Here is a 20,609-nt window from a genome sequence, read left to right as displayed (position 1 = left end):
AGTAAGTAAAAAACAAGTGCATTAAAAGTCTAGCACTTCTCAGCCTCTATGATAACCATTTTTGATCAAAATGTTAGATTTTTGGCCTTGACTTTTGATGAAATTCAATCATTCATTTTCCTTTACTGTATTTTTTTCCCCTCTTTCTAGATGATGAGGTAACAGTTGGGAAGTTCTACGCCACGTTCCTCATCCAGGAATATTTCCGAAAGTTCAAGAAAAGGAAGGAGCAGGGGCTGGTGGCCAAGGTGCCCCCCAAGACTGCCCTCTCTCTGCAGGTACAAACACACACACACCCACCATCATCAGTGATCACTCGGGCTCGAGTATGACTGTCCTCCTTCTGGGTCCTTGTGGGTCTTCAGGTTGGCGTAGAGGCTGATCCGAGAGCCGCATATTTTGGGGCAATGTGGGCAAGGGTGTGAAGGAGTGGTTGAGGATGTGATTTCGGCCTTTCTGGTAACTCGCTCCTTTCTGAGTCTGCTTGTTTTCAGCAGTATGGTGGAGGTCATGGCTATACCACCCAGCACCCTCATGGACAGCCAGTCTCGAGGCCTCCCTGTTTTTTACTGCTTGTTCCCAGGTGTTAAGGTCAATGCCAAACCTTTTGATGTGGGCCTCGTGTTATCTTTATATCGCTTCTTTTGTCCTCCTGGGGCACGGCGTCCTATCATGAGCTGAGAGTAAAGGACACACGCAGTAGATCCTAAGTAGATCCCTTTTTACTATGAAGCACTGATACATAGATATCTACGTTCCTTTTTCTTTTAAACAAGCTGGTGAGACACAACTAAATGCCTTTGGCAGTCAACTCGCCATCTACTATGTCCATTAGCATAATGGTTCAACTTTGAATTGGGGACTCTTAACTGTTTCCATAAGGCTCGATTAGGGTGGTGTAGCTTTGTTTTTGGAAATGTAACATTTGATAAATTGAACTACAAAAGGGAAAATATCAAAGGAAAAATTACAATCGCATGTAAGTAGCCTTGTTTTAGCTTTAGGGCTTGGAAAGTTTTGAAACCCACTACATGAGCAAATTAACTGTCTTTCAAAGGTGCTGGAACTGTATATGTATACACATACAGCATCTTGCACGAAGAATTGCATGTGCAGTGTGTTTATATGTGATCGACTCTTTGCTTTTAGGCGGGCCTGCGGACACTCCATGACATCGGTCCAGAGATTCGTAGAGCCATCTCGGGAGACTTGACCGTGGAGGAGGAGCTAGATAAGGGCATGAAGGAGCCTGTATCGGCCGCATCAGAGGATGATATCTTCAGGGTAAAGGTTGGATACACACACCCTCACACACCTCTCCTGAGAGAGAGAGAGAAAGAGGAAGAGAGAGATCATCAGCCTTCAGCTTCAAACCATGTCATCGCTCCATACACATCCACGTACATGCTCGCAGATGCACGCCGTCAAGTATTTTAAGTGCTTTATTTGCATCCACCTTTGCACAGCAAACCCACATATGCGGAAGCAAGTTGTGAAAGAAAATCACAATATATTCTCCATTAAGGAGTGGTGGGACACCCTGCCAAGGAACAAGGATCCCTTAGATAAAGGGAATTCACCTCAGTGCACTTTTGGTTTATGTTTTTTAAGGCAAAATTAAGCAATTGAACTTTTATTTTACTTTGGTTGTGATTGCAAAAGTAAACTTGAGTATAACTTAATTAAACTTCATTTTTACTTTTACACACCATAATAGTTAGAAAAAATAATGATAGGCTGATATTTGTACGTTGTTGATACTTTTGAATGTCAGTGCTAGTTGGTAGTCTTCACTGTTTTACACTTTCAGGTTTTTTTGTGAGGGATAAAAGATTATGAGAATGTCTTCAGTGCATACAAATGGTTTTAATGTGCTGAAATGCATACTTTTGTCAATAGGCATACCTGAAACATCAGAGCTTGCACGCCAATATAAACAGCAGTTTCATTCCACAAAGGTTTTGGTTTACTCATGTTGCTCACTAAATCATCCATCGCAATAGTTTCCATACAAGCTGCTGATGTGGGAAGGGATCCAAAAGCAACATGACAATAGAAGATGATGAATGTAAGAAAATCCTCAGTGGGAGAATCATCCGATAGGGAGATAAAAATTTCAAATCAAACCTTATGGATAAGAAGTAATGTAATATAAGGATTTATATAATCTTAAGAAGCTAATAAACACTGTGTACATGACAGCATGCCTACTCAGTAGCAAATAAAATTCATTTAAGGGGACTCAACCAAGGGTGAAAGTGGTGATAAATATTATTTAAAGTCATTAAATGTTATCTAGTGTTTTCTGCTACGTGTCAACTGGCTAGTCACGATTAACCACCTGTGCTGAGATGTTCCTCTCTACTGTCAGATTATCTGGTAGGTTTAAATTAGTTGAATCTATTGATTCCAGTTTATTCCAACCAAAACTGTGGCTCTGTCTGGAACATTTCTTCTGTATAAAATGTACTGAAGAGGTCTGCAGGATGTGTAGTGAGCAAGAACAATGGGAAACCCTCAGTTGTTTCAAAAACATAGCGCTGACCGTCGCTTTGCATGCGTCATGTCCATGTGGCTGAGAAAAGTCAGCATATTGCCAGGGGTGAATTCATTAAATGTGGATTTGTGTGGGTTTTTTCAATATAGCGAGCAGTAACTTGACTTAAGTGTACTTATTGTTAGTAGTGGTGTAGTGGTACGTAAACACACCTTAACACAGTTTACCCACCTTTTTTTGGGCTGACTTAAATCTTCATTACTGAAATTCATAGTATACATAAAGCAGATAATATCAGAATGATGGAAGTTATACAGAATAGTGTATTTCAGTAAGGAAATGCATGAATTAATCCTCTTCTTAAAATATTGCCTACATTGGTAGCTGGTTGCCTAGTGATGATCAATGACTGAAGATAAAAGTTTAGCTGACGTTTTATTTACCACTACATCACTGATTAGGAGGGAATGTGAAGTCATCCTCCACTCTCCTTTCTAATCTTCTTCTCTCTCTCCCTCTTATCTCTTTCAACTCTCTCCTTCTCTTCCTCCATCTCCCCCAAACCTCTCTCCCTCCCTCTCTCGTTGTGGTCCTCTGTTCCTCTTTTTCCATCTCCTGTCCTGTTTGCTCGTTTTCTTCTATTCTGATCTCCTCTGCTCCACAGCGGACGGGCGGTTTGTTCGGCAACCACGTCAACTACTACAACCAGAGCGACGGCCGCAGCTCCTTCCCACAGTCCTTCACGACCCAGCGTCCGCTGCACATCAGCCAGAAGGGGTCACCATGCGAGGACGAGAGCCCGTCCCACGAGAAGCTCATGGACTCTACCACCTTCACCCCTTCATCTTACTCCTCTTCGGGCTCTAACGCCAACATCAACAATGCCAACAACACGGGCATGGGTGGGGTGGTGTCCCAGGGGCAGGGAGGGGGCATCAGTCGATTCCCAAGCCCATCCATAAGCACTGTGGACGGGCACACAGGCCAGCCACTGACCCCTATCCTGCTGCCCCAATCTGCATGGTGCTTCCCTCCTAAGAGGTGAGTGCATGCTTAGATGGCATTATTGGCATTCTTGTAGCTAAGACCCCATTTACACCTTGCATTAACACGCAATCAACATCGATGTCTTACATGGATACCTTCTCTGGATAGTAGAAAACACATGTTAATGCAAGGTGTAAATGTGGTGTAATAGAGTATTAAACCTGTAGAATTTTGTTTTGGTTTTTTTTTGGCAACAGTTGGAGCATTTTGGTTTGGAGGCGACATGCCCATTCCTTCTTTGGACTCCATGGAGTTTGTAGCAGTGAATGTGCCCTTTTTTTGCCCATTTACATGAAAGGCTCCCCCACACTGTATGATTTTGGCTGTCTTGAACATTTATTGTATGTCACGTTGCACGAAGGGAAAAAAGTAAAATCTTGTTATACTGTGCTATTTAGGGGGAGACTATTGTCACATTGTGCAAACGCTAAAGGCTATGACCTATGTCAGCCAACTACAAGCACCCACACACACACACACACAAAGAAGGTGAGAAGGGTTTGGACCCAGTCTTGGCTTGGCAGAAGAGGACAACATGGGTTGGCAATTCTTGAAAGTGAGCTTGATGATTCTCAGTGATCCCCCAACTGCAATACAAACACAGAGAGAGAGAGAGAGAGAGAGAGAGAGAGAGAGTACTGAGCACAGTGTGATCCTTTCGGTAAAAATATAATCATCATCATCTCCTACTGGTTACTCATCAGGATAATGTCATAGCCGTAGTTCGTAACGCCATGTCACTTTCCACACGTGATCACAGCTGAAGTTTGCTGACACTACCAGAACTTTGTCATTGCCTATGGAAGCGTGGATCAGCACTTTGTCAGCTGTCATTAAACCCGTCACACCGGACCACCATTCATGCAGAACAGTTTGTCCACGACTTAAAAAATTTGTCTGAGACGGCCTTAAGATAGCCAAAATCATACAGCGTGTGAGGTGCATTTGACCGAAGTGCAAATTTTTTACCTTTGACCTGTGACTAAAAATTGGAGATAGATTAGATGCACAGATGTCTTTGTCTGACTTTTCTATTTCTTTATTTCTCTCTCTTGCTATAACGCATGAATGGGAGATACCACAAGCCTTTACATTTTTCCAACAATGAGACAAGCGTTCCACCACACAACATGGCCGATGAAAAATTCAAAATATCAAAATTCCTCTGTATCAAACTGTTTATTCTTTTACTTTTTCCTCCACTTCAATTTTCTTTCCTTCCTTCTCTTTTTTTGTTTCTGGTGGCGAGCAGGACGTGTTTTTATGACACCCTCATGCGGTATGTTGTCAGGAGACGGAGGGAAGGAGCGAGTGACATAAATGTGTGTGTGTGTGTGTGTGTGTGTGTGAGAGACAGAGTTTTTATCCATGTATTGTGTTATTCACCTGACTAGGCTCCAAAAGGTATTATAATGATCACGATGCGATTTGTAATACCATTGCTTCATCGAACCAGAAGTGCAAAAGAAACACTTCTTGCTCTGCACAGTGTTGCTTTGTTTTCAATAACTGAAGCTAATGTACATGCTGCTACTATAAAATTTGCTGCCAAAGCCATAGATAGACTGTTTGGTACAACAAGGCCAAACGCAACCTATCAAGGGCTGTTGTTGCTGCAGTTACCTTCTGTTTTACTTTGCTGAAAGCAGGCCTGGGTTAGAAATAATATTGTAGTATTGAGCGGCAATACCTGGAAGCTCATACCATCCCGTATTTACTGGAAGAGTAACAAGTCTAACAAAGCCACAGAAAATGCAGAAATGTGAAAACTAATTGTGTTAAACACCATCCTTGTGCACTGATGTTGATGCTGAGAGTCTGGCCTCCTTTTAAAAACTTCTCTTAATGCTGGAGGATTTGCTGAGTCTGCAACAGTCACACACAGTTACGTGGGAGAAGCATGGCTACCGTCTTGATTTAATGCTGTGCACATTAGTAGCGTGTTAAAGTTATGGTTATAGTTATATAGTTATAGCTTTTAGATCTACACTTTTTCTTTGAATGAGCCATGAAAACTGCACCCGTCTGCTAAAGAAAGTGAGCTAAATCAAACTCCTCCAGAGCAACAGTCATTTTGGTTTTGGTTAAATCTCGTTCTAACCCAGAGTTTGCTGCAGGGCCTCTAACACCGCTGTGGGCTAAAGGGATACCTTGAGATTAAGAATATTTTCTCTTATTTTCTTCATCAGGCAGCTTTCTCGGTGTGAAGGAAAGTTGTTGTACTGGAAAATAACTGATTTTTAAAAAGCTAGTTAGCATTCTGCATTAAACCAGTGGGTGCTATGTCCTGAAAGCTGTCGAGTTCTGATGCCCGGTAGTCTTTTACATAGAATTCTACCAGTTATAACACATTTTATGATTAACACCTATCAAACAAGCATCACAAGATCTTTTTGGTCATAGTATAATAAAAGCCTGATGAAGAATAATAAAAGATCTCAATTCTTATTTCAAATCGTGTCTTTAAAGCTTTCATCTGGAGCATGAAACAGGCATGACTAGTGGGACGGCATCTGTGAAATACAATGACAGGATAAATGTACAGTAGGTACTGAAAACCGAACTTCTGGGGGGGGGGTAGGCTTGGAAGCATAAACAGCAGTATTTACAGTACATTCACATTCACACAGATGAGTATGGGGTGGTAAAACAGGTCATCTGCTCTAGCGTTGCTCTATTACTTACTGGCATCCTTTTAGTGAGAGATGGTAAAAAGTGGATATCAGTACAACAGACCAAATTTATTTCACCGCTGCAATATTTAAAATGATGCTGTAGTGCTCGCATTGCTCTCATTACTGTTAGCCGACAACATCCATCCTTTAGTTGCCCAGTCTTTTCGTCTTTTACAGATGTCCGCGATCTTGTCATGCCACAAGTCGGTAATATTGAGGGTATTGCATTAAAAGCAGACCACCAATTTGCTTCTAACAATCCAGCTTTTCATCCCTTTCTTCTCATCTCCCTCCTCCTTTTCCTTCTCTTTATTCTTTTCCCGAGTCTTATTGGATATCTTTGTCTCTGTTCCCCTCCAAGCTGCTCGCTGAGTCAATTTTGAGTTGTTTTTCTTTCCTAATCAACTGCTTGTCTTTTATGTTTTTCTCTGTACATATATGTCCATCTGTCTGCCTGCCCATGTCTTTACCTCCTTCTATGTCTGCCTATTTTTCTGTGTGTATATCTGTCCGTCTATTGTTCCGTTTACATTGTCTGTTTTTTTTTTTTATGCATTTGCTTGTTTGTTGGATGTTGGTTATTTGTAGCTCGGATTCGAGTGACAGCCGTTTGCCAATCATCCGGCGAGGAGAAGGATCAATGGAGGAGACCTACGATGAGAGCTACTGCGATGAAAGAGAGTACCACGAAGACGACCACTCGCTCTCCTCTGACATGTACTGTAGAAGCATGCACATACACATAAACACACATGCAAGCACACATCAAATCATGACGACATCTACAGCAAACATGCATACAGACTGAAACATGAGCAGATTCAAGTGCATACACACGTTGTCAACTCACACTTTCTATTTTTATTTTGCATCAACTTCACTAGCTAATACAGAGTAACTAATATAAACGTATTTGTGTGTGTGTGTGTGTGTGTGTGTGTGTGTGTGTGTACGCACATTAGGCTGGTGTATCATGATGAAAAGTGTAAGCAGTTGTCTCCTATGGAGGAGGCGGAGGAAGTACAGGAGAGAAGAGGAGGAGGAGGGTGGCAGTCTCCCAGAAGAGTCTTCCTCTGCCCCACTTCCTTGGGTGAGCATGCACACTTGCACACACTGTCATGTACAAACATACTGTATGTACACAGCTGTATAAAAACTGACAAATTGAACAAACTTGAAAGAACAGTCTACTATCTTAGTCTCAATATTGAATTAAGTGCAAGTACCCAGCCCTGTAACATACCAATGTAACTTTGTGTGTCTGTGTGTTCACAATGTGTTCATATGTATGTGTGTGTATGTATGCATGAACATGTGTTTTTGTTTCTGTTCCAGGGCGGCGGTCATCCTTCCATCTGGAGTGCCTGAGGAGACAGACAAAGACAGACGTCTCCCAGAATACAGCACTACCGCTACACCTGGTCCATCATCAGGTTTATAATACATACACACATATACATGTGCAGCCATAGGAGCACGCATTAACACATGTACTTGCATATGAACATATGAACAACCATGTGGCTACGTACACACATAAAGACATACACATACACAAACATGCACATATATATTTATAGGCATATATGAGGAGAATAGAGAGCCCATGCACACACATGGCTGTGATCATATAAACACACCCACACAGACACACATCCAAACCTTTTCAAACACACATGTAAACACTCAGACACATGCAAATACATAAATTGGTAGAGCATGGCACTTCCAATTATTAGACATTCAATTTATATTGAGCCCACCCATGCTGAAAATCTATGCACATATACAAACCCCAATTCCAATGAAGTTGGGACATTGTGTAAAACGTGAATAAAAACAGAATACAATGATTTGCAAATCCTTTTTGACCTATATTCAATTGAATACACTACAAAGACAAGATATTTAATGTTCAAACTGATAAACTTTATTGTTTTTCGCAAATATTCACTCATTTCAAATTTGATGCCTGCAACATGTTCCAAAGAAGCTGGGACAGGGACAACAAAAGACTGGGAAAGTTGAAGAATGCTCAAAAAACACCTGTTTGGAACATTCCACAGGTGAACAGGTTAATTGCAAACAGGCGAGTGTCATGATTGGGTATAAAAGGAGCATCCCCGAAAGGCTCAGTTGTTCACAAGCAAGGATGGGGTGAGGTTCACCACTTCGTGAACAACTGCGTGAGCAAATAGTCCAACAGTTTAAGAACAACGTTTCTCAACGTACAACTGTAAGGAATTCATTATCTACAGTCCATAATATCATCAAAAGATTCAGAGAATCTGGAGAAATCTCTGCACGTAAGCAGCAAGGCCAAAAATCAACATTGAATGCCCGTGACCTTCGACCCCTCAGGCAGCACTGCATTAAAAACCGACATCATTCTGTAAAGGATATTACCACGTGGGCTCAGGAACACTTGGGAAAACCATCGTCAGTTAACACAGTTCGTCACTACATCTACAAGCTCAAGTTAAAACTCTGCCATGCAAAGCGAAAGCCATATATCAACAACACCCAGAAACGCCGCCGGCTTCTCTGGGCCCAAGCTCATCTGAGATGGACTGACGCAAAGTGGATTGTGTGCTGTGGTCTGACGAGTCCACCTTTCAAATTGTTTTTGGAAATCATGGACGTCGTGTCCTCCGGGCTAAAGAGGAAAAGGACCATCCAGATTGTTATCAGCGCAAAGTTCAAAAGCCAGCATCTGTGATGGTATAGGGGGTTGTTAGTGCCCATGGCATCATGGGTAACTTGCACATCTGTGAAGGCACCATTAATGCTAAAAGGTACATATTTTTTGGAGCAACATATGCTGCCATCCAAGCGACATCTTTTTCAGGGACGTCCCTGCTTATTTCAGCAAGTCAATGCCAAGCCACATTCTGCACGTGTTACAACAGTGGGGCTTCGTAGTAAAAGAGTGCGGGTACGAGACTGGCCTGCCTGCAGTCCAGACCTGTCTCCCATTGAAAATGTGTGGCGCATTATGAAGCGCAAAATACGACAACGGAGACCCCAGACTAACACAGTGGTAAACATGCCCCTGTCCCAGCTTCTTTGGAACGTGTTGCAGGCATCAAATTCAAAATGAGTGAATATTTGCAAAAAAACAATAAAGTTTAACAGTTTTAACATTAAATATCTTGTCTTTGTAGTGTATTCAATTGAATATAGGTCGATGATGATTTGCAAATCATTGTATTCTGTTTTTATTTATGTTTTACACAACGTCCCAACTTCATTGGAATTGGGGTTTATATATACTAAAAGTGTACTCTGGTTAAAAGTGCCCCCCAGTGGCATATGTTGTATTACACACGATATTCACACACCTGTGTCATCCTCCCACAGGCTCTGGCAGTTGCAGGGTTGAGTCCTCTGCTAAGAAGGAGTCACTCCCCTACTCTTTTTAGTCGACTGTGCTCCACACCTCCAGCCAGTCCTACAGGTGGGTCCTTACAGGTCTCCTGGGAAGTGTTGCATGGCAAGAGAAAGGACTCCTGAGTTCAATTCTTTTGTTCAGAGTTTGCATGGTTTCTTCCAGGTTCCCTGGTCTCATCCTAAAATCAAAAGATGTGCATGTTAAGTGAATTGGAGCTTCTAAATTGCCCATAGGTGTAAATCATGTGTGCATGGACCAAGTCGATGCACAAGTCCATGTGGCTATGAGTAATCCTGATAGCCACTACATATTTGGAAGTATTTAAACTGATAGTTTGCTGTAACTTTGCTTTAAAGTGGATTCCAAATACGCAAACGTCACCTAGTAGCAATTAAACATATGTTTGTTTATTACAGCTTTTTACGGTCACACATCAAGCCTTCGGGCTACCCCAGTATCATTACTCTTTCAATTAAAGCCTCTGTATTTTTCATATAGGTAAATTTAGTTTCAGCATCATAATCCTTGTTTTTGCTGTTTCAGCCCATGGTGGTCATGCCTTCTACCAGCATGTGCCCTCCCTGAGGCTAGAGGGCACCAACTCTCATGAAAAGCTTAATAGCAGCCTGCCCTCTGTCAACTGTGGCCCATGGTAAGAGACAACTATGCAGTAAATATACACAATTAAATGAAGATAATTGGGTTGTACTTTATTTAAAGTTCATTACAGCTACAGTGTATAACTGTTGAAGATGACAGACAGGCAGAGGGGAGCAGATTTGTTGTACCCACCGAGATGGACGCTCCCAACCTTATGACGTTATCTATGAGGAAATTAAATAAGAGAGCAATTCAGTATGTTTTTCTTTTGAAAGAGACAGTGTTTCACTGCCGTCACATGAAAACATGTCACTCTACAGTAATTTTGTTGTTTTCTGGGTTTGTCTTCATCTCAAAGAGCATCTTAAGAAACATTTGCAGGTCCGCGGTGGTGTAGCGGTCTAAGCATTGGCTTTGTGTCGATGCAGTTGCCCACTAGGGACCGGGGTTCGCGCCTCGGTCTCGTCAGATCCGACTATGGCCGGACTCGATGAAGCAGCAATAATTGGCAACGCTGTCTTCGGGAGGGGGGCAGAGTCGGCTTGTGTTCGTCACGTGAATGCGTCTCTGTGTGTGTCGGAAAAACCAGTGGTTCGGCCTGGATTCGCCTTGTCACCAAAGTGGCGAGGCATCTCCTTCGAGACTGCCGGCCGGAGAGATGCAGTTGGCGAACGCATGCAGTACAAGGGTGGGTGTTTGAATTAAAATGGGGATCAATTGGCCACTAAATTGGGAGAAAATCAGAAATAAATTAAGGAAGAAACATTTGCAGGATCATTTATGTGCGTTTAGATATTTCTCATTCTTGAATACCTTAATTTCTGATGACACTTTTTTCTTCTCTTTTTTTTTCTATAACAGCACATCAGGAGCTTGATAAGGGCTTAAATCTCCCTATACTATATTGATTTTCAACTGGTGCACTTAATCTGTCATGGAAATGATGGGGGAACTTATTCGGATATAATTTGTACCTTTATTTAAAATAGTAGCCCTATATTGAATTCGCTAAATTGTTTTAGACACAGAATTATTAGTTATTTCATTATTAATATGTGCTGCGGTATCTCTCAAATATTATTATTCTAACGTAAAGTGGTAGTTTTTAATAACTTGCTCTCTCTGGGTTCAGTTTGAAATCAGGTTTATTGCCCCCAGGTACAGTGACAGTAATGGGAACAGCCCTGTGCCCAGCCCCAGCCCCACCCCCAGCATGTCAGCATCCAATCAGAGAACTTCGCGGCCGGTGTCACTCACAGTTGCCTCACTACTGGGTCAAGAACCCGGCTCGCTGGCTCATGGCAGCGCAGGCAGTCTGGTGGAGGCGGTGAGTGTTTGTGGACACGTAAGAGCTAGTCAAAGTCAAAGTATCTTTATTGTCCCTTACAGGGAAATTAGTTTGCAGCCAGTATATATAAAACTCTCACACAAAACATACATACACCAAGGCAGAATTGACACATCACTGATGGACAACAAAAAACAACAGGACATAGTGGGCAAGGAGAACCAAAGTAGTTCAAATATAGAGACCATGGAAACAAGCGATCTGCAGACAACAGATGAATACTATCTACCATTTAAAAACTGAATGGCAGTGAGGTCAAAGGAAGCCTTGTATCTCTTAGTCCTAATACAGGGCATCCTCAACCAATGACCCGAGGGTAACAGCTCAAACTCTGGCTGAAGGGGGTGACCTTGGCACTCCAGAAGGGAAGTAGCCTTTCTGAACACCTTCCTATTATAAAGGTCGGTAAGCTGGGCTTGACTTCTCCCTGAAATCTTACTAGCTCATTTGATGAGTCTTTCAAGCCTTTTTTTACCAGCCAGAGTCAAATTACCAAATCAAGCAATAATACGGTACATTAAAACTGTTTCAGTAAAACGTCTATAAAAGAGAATCATCATCTGGGAAGAGACATTAAATGTACACATTTTCCGCAGGAAAAATAGTCTTTGTTGGACCTTCTCTGATGTGGAAGCAACATGAGTTTAAAAGCACAATTTGTTGTCAAGAACAACCCCCAGAGCTCAGTGTCAGCACCTTTAATGCTGGTTGGTACAGGACTAGGAGGAGTCTTTCAAAAGCTGATTGTCATGTCTTTAGTTCAAATAATATTGCAAATAATTCTCAATTCTTGACATTTTGTTCCTTACTTTTTGGAGTATGTGAGGACCAGATGAGAAGGGTTGGAGTGGCAGAAAGTTTTGGCAGTTACAGAAAGGTACATAAAAGATCTTTTTCATGTTAATTTGAGTGCCGATAAGAGATCCTCACAGCTGCTACAAGTAGGTTAAAATATATTCTTAGAAATATTTGCATACTGTGCTAAACCTAGGTGTGTTTATGTGTGTGTAAATCTGCGGGATTGGTAAGGTGACTTTCTAACGGTTATCCAGTATAGATTGGTGTCTTGTTGTGTAATGTTGTAATTAATGAAATAACCCTCCTCACCCGCACTCCCTGCCTCACTCCTTCCCATTCTTACTCCATTCTTCCTTCCTTTCGTCTTTCCCTTTACACCCCTTTCTTTCATTCATTTTTTTCCTCCTCTCCTTTTTTCTTTTCCTCTTTGTGAGACTCCCTTTCTTTCTCTCTCAACGCTTTCCTCTTTGTGAATACGTCTTTCTCTCTACCCACCACCGTTTCTTGTCTCTATCATCCATCCATTCATGCCTAATCCTTCACATCTTTTTTCATCCCTCACTTCCTCCACTTCTCTCCCTACTCACCCTTCTTTCCTTACCTCCACAACATTCTTTTTTTTTCAACATCAACTTGCCCTCTTATCTACCCCCTCTCACGCTCTCTCTCTCCCCCTATCTCTCCCCAGGTGCTAATATCGGAGGGCCTGGGTCGTTTTGCCCAGGACCCTTCTTTCATTGAGGCCACCAAAGCTGAGCTGGCCGACGCCTGCGACATGACCATCGAGGAGATGGAGCACGCCGCTGACAACATCCTGAATGGCAACACCACCTCCTCCACCTCCCAGCACAGCTCCAACGGGAACCTCCTCCCCTTTCACACGGCGGCAGCCCTGCACAGGGACCACGTCGCTGGTCTGAGTCTCAGCGAGGGAGGAGAGGCAGGGGGTGGTGGGGGTGCAGTCCACGGGCCCTCCTCAGTGGAGGAGCGGGAGGAGCTGCTAGGAGGGGGGAGAGGAGGCGTGGAAGTGGAGGAGGAAGGGGGAGGAAGGGATGAGGGGCACCACAGAAGCTCCATTGTGATTGGAGGAGGGAGGCAGAGGAACAGCAGGCCACTGGAGGACGAAGATATGGAGTGTGTGACGAGTTTGTAGGGGTCAACTTGATGGCTGTGATTGGTCGACAGGCCCATCTGATATCATCAGAGACTGACACATGTCAGCGCTGGGTTAGCAGCTCTACGGCTGCCTCTGTGTGTCCCTACCCCGCAAACACACACACACAAACACATACTTACTTATACACACACACACTGAAACACACACTTTTTGCCCCCGACGGGTAAATTCTTTTTAGAAAATGGCGGCCAGCGACAGAGACGTTAACACTTGAACTGATTACGATGATTTCACTGGTTTTATTTTAGTATGTGTGTTTGAATGTCTGGGAGTTTGTGTACTGCAGTATATCATACAATACACTATTATTATATGTGAGTATGTGTGTGTGTGTGCATTCTATGATTCTCTGTGAATGTATGTGCGTGCATGCATGTGTGTGTGTGTGTGCGCGCGCGCACGCGTGTTCTCCACACGTGTCTAATTGTGTCTCTAAAGTGCCTCACAGTTTTATCATGTCCTCAAAGGGAGAAGAACCAAGTATGAGAGACAAGCAAAAAAAACAACAGATGAATAAGACATGAGAGAGGTAAAGGGCAATGCAGGAAGTCCAGTTACTGTTGGGAGTCGACATGGTGTATTCATTTCCTGTGTCAACCTTTGTTCGGATGTTTGTCTGGCCGCCAGGCAGCTCGGCGAGTGACAGTGGACCATCTTGGATGGGGGATGTTGGAAATTGCTCCAATTCTGACCACACCCTCTCAAGTGCAAAGGTCATCTCCTACATTCTGGTTCACTGTTGATGATGATGATGATGCGCTGTATTGAGTAAACAGGGATTCGGAAGACCCTGTTTGAAATCTCATCTTCTTCTTCTTCCAAAGCTGAGAACCTTGGAGCACAGCCCTGCCAGTCTGGGGGGAGGCTTAAAGCTGCCAGACCACCCCCAGCCAAAGACAGAAAGATTTGAGGGACAAACCAGCAGCCATATAGAGCTGTTGCAGGGGCTGTTGGGCAGAGACACTTTCTGGCCAACAAAAAGCCAGCCAGCTCTTCATTCGCTAGAAAAGCTAGCAAGAGACGAATCAACCTCGTCGGTCACCTTACTCCACCTCCTCCATCATATTCCTTTTGTCGCCTGCATCCACTTCCTGCGGCAAAAAGGAATTGGGAATAAAGCTTTTGACAGCTTAGCAGAGACAGCAACCCGACCCCCAACCCCACTTTTTCCTTCCTATTTTCCTTCCTTTCCTCGCTCCTTCCCTGCCCCCTCATCTCTTAATTGTTCTGCCTATCCACTACTTTCATCACTAGGTTGAGTTCAGTTTTGGCTTTCAGCCCCTGGGAGGCATGCATCGAACAGGGTGAGAGAGAAAGTTGGCGGAGGAGAGAAGGGGGTGTGACAAATTGAAGATACACCAACTCTGGACACGGATATACAGAGGATTTTTCTATCAGTCAACCTCACTTCCTTTTCTGATACCCACCTTTTCCTCCCAGCGTGGAATCCTATTGGTTGAAAATAGGATTGACACATAACAATCGACAGACCACGCCCACTATGTATTTATCAGTTCAGTATTGTGCAAAACTGGCTAGCCATGATTATTTTATATTCATAATGTTATTGGTCTAATCCTTGATTCATCCTTGATTTGTTTGCACAATCAGGGTGCTGGTCCTAACAATGTATTTTTTGCTCAGTTTATTTTAGGAGAATTTTAAGAAATTTTAAGTAATGAAGCCTGTGCTAGCAGGGCATAGTGTCTGTGTGCGAGTGTGACTTCTATAAATCTGTGTGTGAGTGTATGTCTGCGTTTTAGTACAGGTGTATGAGATAGTGTGTGTATCTAAAAGGGGGTGTCTCTCTCTAGCAGTATGCACCTTTTACAGATTGTATCTATTTATTTATTTATTTTTCCCAGAAGAGAAAAAAAACGTGTGTAAGGGCGTGCGTTTGTTTGCGTGTATTTGAGCGCACGGTGAGTTATGTACTCTACAAAGCAGATTTTAAGCATAGACAGTAAATTAAGGTAGCATTATAAGTATGGTGTTTTTTTTTGTGTGTGTATGCGTGTGTATGAGTGGGTGGGTACGTGTGCATGTGTGTTATAATGGTCCTCCTTAACACAGGGTTACCATGAGCAGGCATGCTTCCAAAGCTTTGTGTTTCCTTTAGCATGGTTTTTACCTTTTAGCCAAGCTGCTGAGTCAGAAACCACTTTGTTTTCAGAAATCAGCCATCACAGGAACGCAATTTCTTCATCCTCTATTTAAAAATAATGTTAGGTATAAGGTCTCCAAAGAGGTCGAGGTGAAGCTCACAATGGGGATAAGTTCAGCTGTTGCAGCTTGGCCAGAAAGTAACAGCTCTTTGGCAAGTGATGCTTCTTCTTCTTCTTCCTCCTCTTCTTCTACTTCAAAGTGAATGGTCGAACTCGGACTGGTAGAAATCCTGAGGCCACCGTGATACCTAGCTGACGTCACCCAGACCCCAGCTATCACACATTTCATGTCATTTCACTATTTTATTGTGGTTTTCTTTCCACATGGAGTGACCTAATAGGGCTAGATGACAGATAGCTAAACACAATATGTCAAAGTTTGCTGTCATAATCAGAGCTAAACTCAAATTTACAGAGCCAGTGTATGTTCAAGTGTATGCTTGGCTTTAGACAATTACCAGCCAGTTCTTTAACACTTTCAGCATATACAACTATTAGGTTATGTCACTGCAAAATGCATTTCCCAATTTAAATTCTCTTTAGCTGGAAAAAATTACATTCAAACTTAACTCATATGTTACTTCAGTGGTAGTGATCATTTCTATCGATAACCGATTAAGAAGTATTGGACTTGTCTAAGATCATCTGACTATTGTATGTGATTCCCCCCCCCCTTTTTGTTTCATTGTAGACATTACTGTGCAAAATTTCAGTCATAGCTTACAATTTTTGTAGGTTTATGTAAGTACGGTAGTCGAGGCTATGCACATGTCCGTAAATCACGGACACTTCTTTCCTTTGGGGTATTCAGAGTGTACTTGCCCTTCAGAGAAAACACCGCTGCGAGTTAAATAACCATGCGGTCACAGTTGACCCTCCACTCCTCAATAACATGCCAACCTCCTCAACCCATTCCCTCATAGCCGGGTGCAGTGGAGAAACACAACCCCAGTTTAGTCCTAAGATCACCCATCTCCCCTAACAGGGCGCCCATAGTTGGTAATGGCAGTTGCTTTCTCAACAGTCAATATTAATTTGAAGTGGTCCAGTAGGTGTGCTCAAGTCTCAGCGTGTGACATAGGTCGTGAGGGTGCGTCTTTCTTTTACACTTTGCTTTTGCATCACTATATCTAATTTGCTCGGTTCTTATGACGTCGGAGTAATGTGATCGATACCAACACTCGATGGCAAATATTAACATACACGGAGGATTTTTTTTCATGATTTCAGACCTAAATCTGACAATATAGCTCTGTTATTATAAGCTATACATGTGGTATTATTTTCATTTATTTTGACTGAAGTTGCCCTTCACAGTTTGCAAAGTTATTGTTGCATTACAAAAACTGTAGCTGCCCTAAGAATAGTCAAGGGCTGTTACACAGACATTAAATCACAAAATAAACATCACATATGAACTGTAGTTTGCTCATATAAATGCTTGAAGATTTTCCTACATCACATGCCTATGGCTTGCGTTTTCTTGTATATTCTAGTGCAAAATTCATGTCAGTAGTCATGGTGTGAAATCACAGGAGTTGAGTAGATACAACGATGTCGAGTAAAGTTTTGTCTAGATTTGAAAATCTGATCTCGCATCAGATCTTCAAGGGCATGAAAAATCAGGTCATGCCATGTCTTCGTTCTGTTCCCAGTCTTGATGAATGCCATATCTTTCAGGAGATAGTTTTGAACACTGTGAGCTCTGTAAAAGCTAAACTAACAGTGACAAAACTTTCCAGATTTAAATTGAATGACTGTATATCAAGTGATAGCTGTTGATGCTCAAGTCAGCTGACAGGGCTAATCTCAGTATTGTTCTTACGTCTCCAACAGAGCAGGCTTTTTGCAAGGACGGGTATGCACGCCTCTACTGCCATGCATCATTGCATCCTGTGCCGTTCACTGACTTCTGAAGTTATTATGCAAACTACACATGGACGCCATGTCTGTATTTAGCAGCAAAGCTACTGTTGGTCATACTGAGGAGGGCAAAAAAAATGGTGAGTCATACCTTGATCATTTAAGTGTAGTCTTATTTTTCGTCTTTTCAAGAAATTTTTCTCCTCAAGCAAAAAAAAATTTCAGCCTTTTTCTCCCTAATTTCTACGTAACGTTCAAGTTTAGCTTTGTTAGCATCCCCCTTGTAATCAATGGGTGCCATGAGCTCACAAGCAAGTTTCTGGCTAACACTGTACATCTCATTCGACGTTAAACACTATTCATGTTAACCAGAAGTTTCGACCAATAGATGACCATCTTTAGTTGAGATGCTGAACATGGGTATTTATGAAGCAGGTAAAGGACATAGGTATGTCTGTGCAGTGCTAAATGAGACCGACGTACAGCGGAAACAATCAGTTCACTTTGTTCGCTTTTTTTTCTTCTCCTTTTAAGTAGATTCATGAAAAAGGCGTCATTATTACTATCCCATCCATGCATCCATCCATTATCCGAACCGCTTATCCTGCTCTCAGGGTCGTGGGGATGCTGGAACCTATCCCAGCAGTCACTGGGCAGCAGGCGGGAGACACCCTGGACTGGCCGTGTGCCAGAAGCAACTTCACTGACATCAAACTAAAATTCACAGATAAAGTATGAAAGCAGTTAGACCTGTCTTGAGAGCTTATTTCAAAATCATGAGGGATGCCAAAGATAGAAACTGACTGCAGCATTTTTGTGTATTTCCCATAGCCTTCGGATAATCCCCATAGCGTTGTATTTGTGTATTTACCCATACTGCCGGTTGTTATAATCATGATGGGAAATTACTGTCCCATCATGATTATAACAAGTTCAGACTGCCGTCAGGATTGTCGTAATAGTTATTCCCAAGCTGCAATGGAGAAAATGAATGTTTCTATCAGTACACACATTTGGCAGAAAGAGCGACTAAATCAAATTCAGCTCCGTAGAACCAGCAGGGAACTAATTAGCAAACGTGGCAAATATTCCCATAAATGACAATAAACAAGTAAAAGTCAATTAAATCAACTAATTAAATTGCACTCGTTTCTGTTCAGTGGCTCGTCGTGAGAAATTGCTGTTCTGCATGTGTTCTTTAACAATATAAATATCACAGGGCGCTGTTTGAATTTCCCTTTTTACAGAAACACACCAAAAGAATTGCTGCAATTATTTTGGCCTGCCGGTATGAAATCAAAACAGGAAGATTTAATGGGAAAATAATAGAAGATATACCTTCTCCATTATGAAATTATATTCCGCGCCACTACAATCATGCATACATGTGGAAGGGAGAAAAGTTGTGCAGCAGCATGGATTTAAGATTACTAATGACATGATAAAATATGCTGTTGTTTAAAATGAACCATGCACCATCTATCTACATTGCTTAGCACACAGCCATTGCAGATTAGAAAAAAAAACCATATATAAAGGCATCTACGACAGGTGTTGATAATTGGTTTCATGATTTCCTTGTGTTGCCCCCTGAACAACTCAATCAGCGTTAACCTTGGAAATATCAATGAAATGAACCAATCTGTTTTAACGCCATTAGTTATGACAGCTGCAACGTAGCAAGCCGACGACTTGTTTTTTGAAGTAGTTTGGATGGCGCTCTCCTGCAGAAACCCCCTCTGTTGTTACAGGAACATATCTCACATGTCAAATGTTCAACGATACCCCGGTCACTGGATTTCAAAAGGCTATTTTCATTGTGTTACCTGAGTTGAGCTAACTTTAGTTAAGAGGCTTTGCTTTTGTTGTAGAAATAAGGACTGACCGAGCACTACTTCAAGTCAAATTGAACTGAAGTCAACCTGGATCAATGTGAAGCATGTAGGATTCACATACTGTGTTTTTTTTTTATCCAGCACCAATTATTCAGAAACCTTAGGGACATTATTCTCATATTCTCATTTAACCAAGATTTGGTCTGTTCTAAAATGAAATAAAATAACTCCATGATGATTTCACAGACACTTGTACCTGCCATTCAAATAAGTTAATGTCCACATAAAACAGGAGTTATATTCCAGAGGAATATACACAGATTAGTCGTTTTGAAAATGTAGGCCTATTGGGGTGGTCTAACCAAGGACTAGACCACATTTTTATATGTTAATGCTGTTGGCTATAATTGATGTTTTCAGTCGGGGCCGAGTGACGAACAGCAAAACATTACCTGACCTGACTGGATTATGTGAATGACAGTAACACAGCGAGGTCATCTGTTCTCCGCTGATTGTTTGTCACCAACCGGTGTACTGCCGTCAAGCTATGGGGAGATACACAAATACAATGCTAGTCAGTTTCTATCTTTGACGTCCTAACTTGAGGGCAAGGACATTTTTTCACTATCAGCCTGTCACACGCAGTATGCACAATGGCAAAGTAACATTGTAAACACAAATATGCACGCCCCTTATCTGATTTTGAATTTCTGAGCTCGTCTGACTGCTTTCATACTTTATCTGTGAATGTTAGTTTGATGCCAGTGAGTTGCTTCTGGTGCCAGTGTGGACCCCCACTGGGGGTGGAAAAGCATTCTCTCTCTTCACGCCCCTTTAGTCAAACTGGAGTGTTGGTTTTGTTTTGTGTTGTAGTGGTCGTATACGGTGTATGTGGGTCTGTTCATGCATCCCTCAAGATATGCAAAAACAATGCAATAATTATGACTATGACATGGTTCGTGAAGTATACATGATACTTATACATTATGTACTTGTAAGTTACAAATTCAATATCCCAAAAGGTTGTTTTTTGTTTTGTTTTTTTTCTTCCTGTTTGTTATAAGTCAAGCCAGTGGTTTCGACCCTACTGAAACCCAACATGAAATCAGGTACATCACAGTTTAGAGTTGACTCTCGCGATCCAGGATGTTGGCTCTGCATCTGTAGTCAAAATAGTCTTTCGACAGCATCCTGAAGTTGTCCTGAAGTTGTC

General features: G+C 42.1%; 1 protein-coding gene across 1 annotated transcript in view; it reads left to right on the top strand.

Annotated features, from left to right (window-relative positions):
- Positions 1 to 13,939, top strand: part of cacna1c (calcium channel, voltage-dependent, L type, alpha 1C subunit) — a 286,273-nt gene extending 272,334 nt beyond the window's left edge. Inside the window, exons 44-54 of the mRNA XM_056276035.1 lie at positions 151 to 278; positions 1,150 to 1,290; positions 3,162 to 3,538; positions 4,797 to 4,823; positions 6,808 to 6,936; positions 7,182 to 7,309; positions 7,555 to 7,652; positions 9,580 to 9,676; positions 10,154 to 10,262; positions 11,369 to 11,537; positions 13,045 to 13,939. Coding sequence (XP_056132010.1) covers positions 151 to 278; positions 1,150 to 1,290; positions 3,162 to 3,538; positions 4,797 to 4,823; positions 6,808 to 6,936; positions 7,182 to 7,309; positions 7,555 to 7,652; positions 9,580 to 9,676; positions 10,154 to 10,262; positions 11,369 to 11,537; positions 13,045 to 13,509 — 1,868 coding nt within the window. The 3' untranslated portion in view covers positions 13,510 to 13,939. The remainder of the gene's footprint in view (positions 1 to 150; positions 279 to 1,149; positions 1,291 to 3,161; positions 3,539 to 4,796; positions 4,824 to 6,807; positions 6,937 to 7,181; positions 7,310 to 7,554; positions 7,653 to 9,579; positions 9,677 to 10,153; positions 10,263 to 11,368; positions 11,538 to 13,044) is intronic.
- Positions 13,940 to 20,609: the final 6,670 nt, after the last annotated feature.

Source organism: Lampris incognitus, chromosome 3 (assembly GCF_029633865.1).
Source record: "Lampris incognitus isolate fLamInc1 chromosome 3, fLamInc1.hap2, whole genome shotgun sequence".
NCBI classification, from domain to species: domain Eukaryota; kingdom Metazoa; phylum Chordata; class Actinopteri; order Lampriformes; family Lampridae; genus Lampris; species Lampris incognitus.
This window is presented reverse-complemented; position numbering and strand designations above follow the sequence as displayed.